The 2,304-nt window shown below is 33.9% G+C and overlaps 1 protein-coding gene across 1 annotated transcript; it reads left to right on the top strand.

The window, feature by feature from the left end:
• The first annotated feature begins 849 nt into the window (after nt 1-849).
• Nucleotides 850-1,961, top strand: LOC120330044 (cystatin-A-like). The gene is made up of 3 exons (XM_039396857.2): nt 850-1,056; nt 1,204-1,305; nt 1,622-1,961. The coding sequence occupies exons 1-3, from the start codon at nt 910-912 to the stop codon at nt 1,748-1,750; spliced, it is 378 nt and encodes a 125-aa protein (XP_039252791.2). The 5' UTR covers nt 850-909; the 3' UTR covers nt 1,751-1,961.
• The last annotated feature ends 343 nt before the right edge of the window (nt 1,962-2,304 follow it).

The following is a 2,304-nucleotide window of genomic DNA, read 5'->3' as shown; positions in this document are numbered from 1 at the left end:
GATTTACAGCTCATGTGAGAGTCTGAATTGGAGTGTGTAAAATGCTGAGAAGAGGATTAACAGGGAATATCTAATTTCTACTTTTAAAATACCAATACCAGTATACGTTACGATAATGTTAATTTCAAGCAATATTAACCACCCTGATGAGTTGTCTCCCTTAGACTGCAAATCAATCGTTGTTTTCGCGGTTGTTCTCCTATGCTGAAAATGATCAATTCAAAACTAAGAAGACTGTTTGACATATGTTTATTGAAATTGTCAGTGATTTCAACACCTTCTTCTTGTACGTGTTTATATAATGGCGCTGGACTTTAAACTGTGTCACAGTGCATACACTCGATGCACAGGTCGGATCAAATCAGAGAAAGATTTATCATTAACTATCCAACAGAATACCACGCGCACAGAATACTTAATTTCACGACCCAATGAGCGAGTAGAAAACAACATAATACTTTATCTGGCAATATGAATTAAATAGACAGTTATATATCAAAGGTCATTTGAGTGAAAAAATAAATCGTAATGTAAGATTAAAGCGTACTATAGCGTTGTAATCGACACTAGTACAGCTATTATGTACGAATTGTGCTGTATATACCTGGGCTCATGGCATACACGTTTTATGTAAGATTTCTATTTAGCTCTTGGGTCTTCCACAGTTACTTTTGCTGATGGAAGCATTACCTAATAATATTCTGCCATGTCCAACAGGTTTTATTAACTATTTTCGTGAGACGAGGGGTTGAAGACAGTTTTTCATGTGGTCAAGTCGTATTATCGGTTGTTCTATCCTGCAAGAAGGGCAAGCTTTTGTGTCGTGGGCAACCTTGCATAGAAGACATTTAATGATTTTTTAATGATCAATTTCTTCAAAGGATTATTTTTTAAACGAAACAAGTTAAAATGAGTCAACTCGTTACTTTATTTCTAATTTCTGTGATATGTGCAACGGTCGCAGAATGTCAAGTAGGCCTACTACCTGTGCCTGGTGGATTATCGAAAAGAAGAAGGGTAAAGCCAGGCGATGAAATCATGACGATTGCCAAAGACGTGAGTTTCTATGTTCAGTATGAGCCACAACAACAAAAAATAATTTTTGACAATTTTGTTCACAAATGTAGAAATATAGGAACCATTGGCAGACTGTTGGTGTTACGTTAATATTGGCGTGATACAATATTTCTCTTTCTGTTTTAGCTTAAAGAGGAAACAGAGAAGATGACTGGTAAAACATACCCAAAGTTTGTACCCAAATCTTACAAAACCCAAGTCGTCAGTGGATATATGTATTACGTCAAGGTACAGTAAAATCACGATTTTCACTTTGCTTATCAATAGCAAAATGACAGCTTACAGCTTATTAAATCAATATAAACCCCACTTTTAAATATAAGATCAACATGAATTTTATACCCCTTTATTTATATAATATATTTTCTTCGGAAACTCATAATAATTTATTGCCGAATTCTCAATAAAACAGATTTGTTTCATATTTTTTTTTACCGTGCTTGACTTACAAACTTGCTGAAAGAAGATTCAAGTTCACTTCCTTAAAATCAAAGTATCAATGCTAGTTCTCTAAATACTCATTTTCTATAATATTTTTATTTAGGTAAGAGTCGGAAGAGGAAAAGATAAATTCATCCATATCAAAATTCATCACCAACCATGGATTCGGGGACCGCAGTTAGCGGATGTTAAAGAAGACCAAACCAACGAATCTCCCATTGAATCGTTCTAATACTCTGCCTAATTGTAATCGGTCATTATTGGCTATCATATCAAAATTATTAGTATATCAAAGACTAATTAATTTTACATAAATAATTATTATAATTTGTCACCTTATTTTTCTTACAACTGATAGTATTATATCACTCATGCTCAAATATCATAATAGCGTCTTGAAGATAACTTTCAATTATAACAGAATAAACTTATTATGTGTTCAATGATGTCACAAGTGTCTTGTCTGCTTTATAAAGTGTTTAGGACAGCGGTTCCCAAACTATGGGTCGCGACCCACTGGTGGGTCGCAAAAGGAATCTTAGTGGGTCGTGAAAAGATGTAGAAAGCTTTGGTTAATTATACTGGTTATTAGGATCGATGGGGACTCGCATGCGTAAGACTTCAAAAAAAAAAAATTTAAATCGAATTTAAATTTTAATCTGTTAAAGTTTTCTTTTTATGATCTTCTCAAAGGAACAAAAATTTGCTACACAAAGAATATCCATGTGGCTTTTTTACGCATAAGAGTTTTGTACACTGTACAGCACTTCTTACCACGTCTCCCCC

Source organism: Styela clava, chromosome 12 (genome assembly GCF_964204865.1).
Source record: "Styela clava chromosome 12, kaStyClav1.hap1.2, whole genome shotgun sequence".
NCBI classification, from domain to species: domain Eukaryota; kingdom Metazoa; phylum Chordata; class Ascidiacea; order Stolidobranchia; family Styelidae; genus Styela; species Styela clava.
Note: the sequence above shows the minus strand (reverse complement) of the source record. Positions and strands in the feature narration are given on the sequence as shown.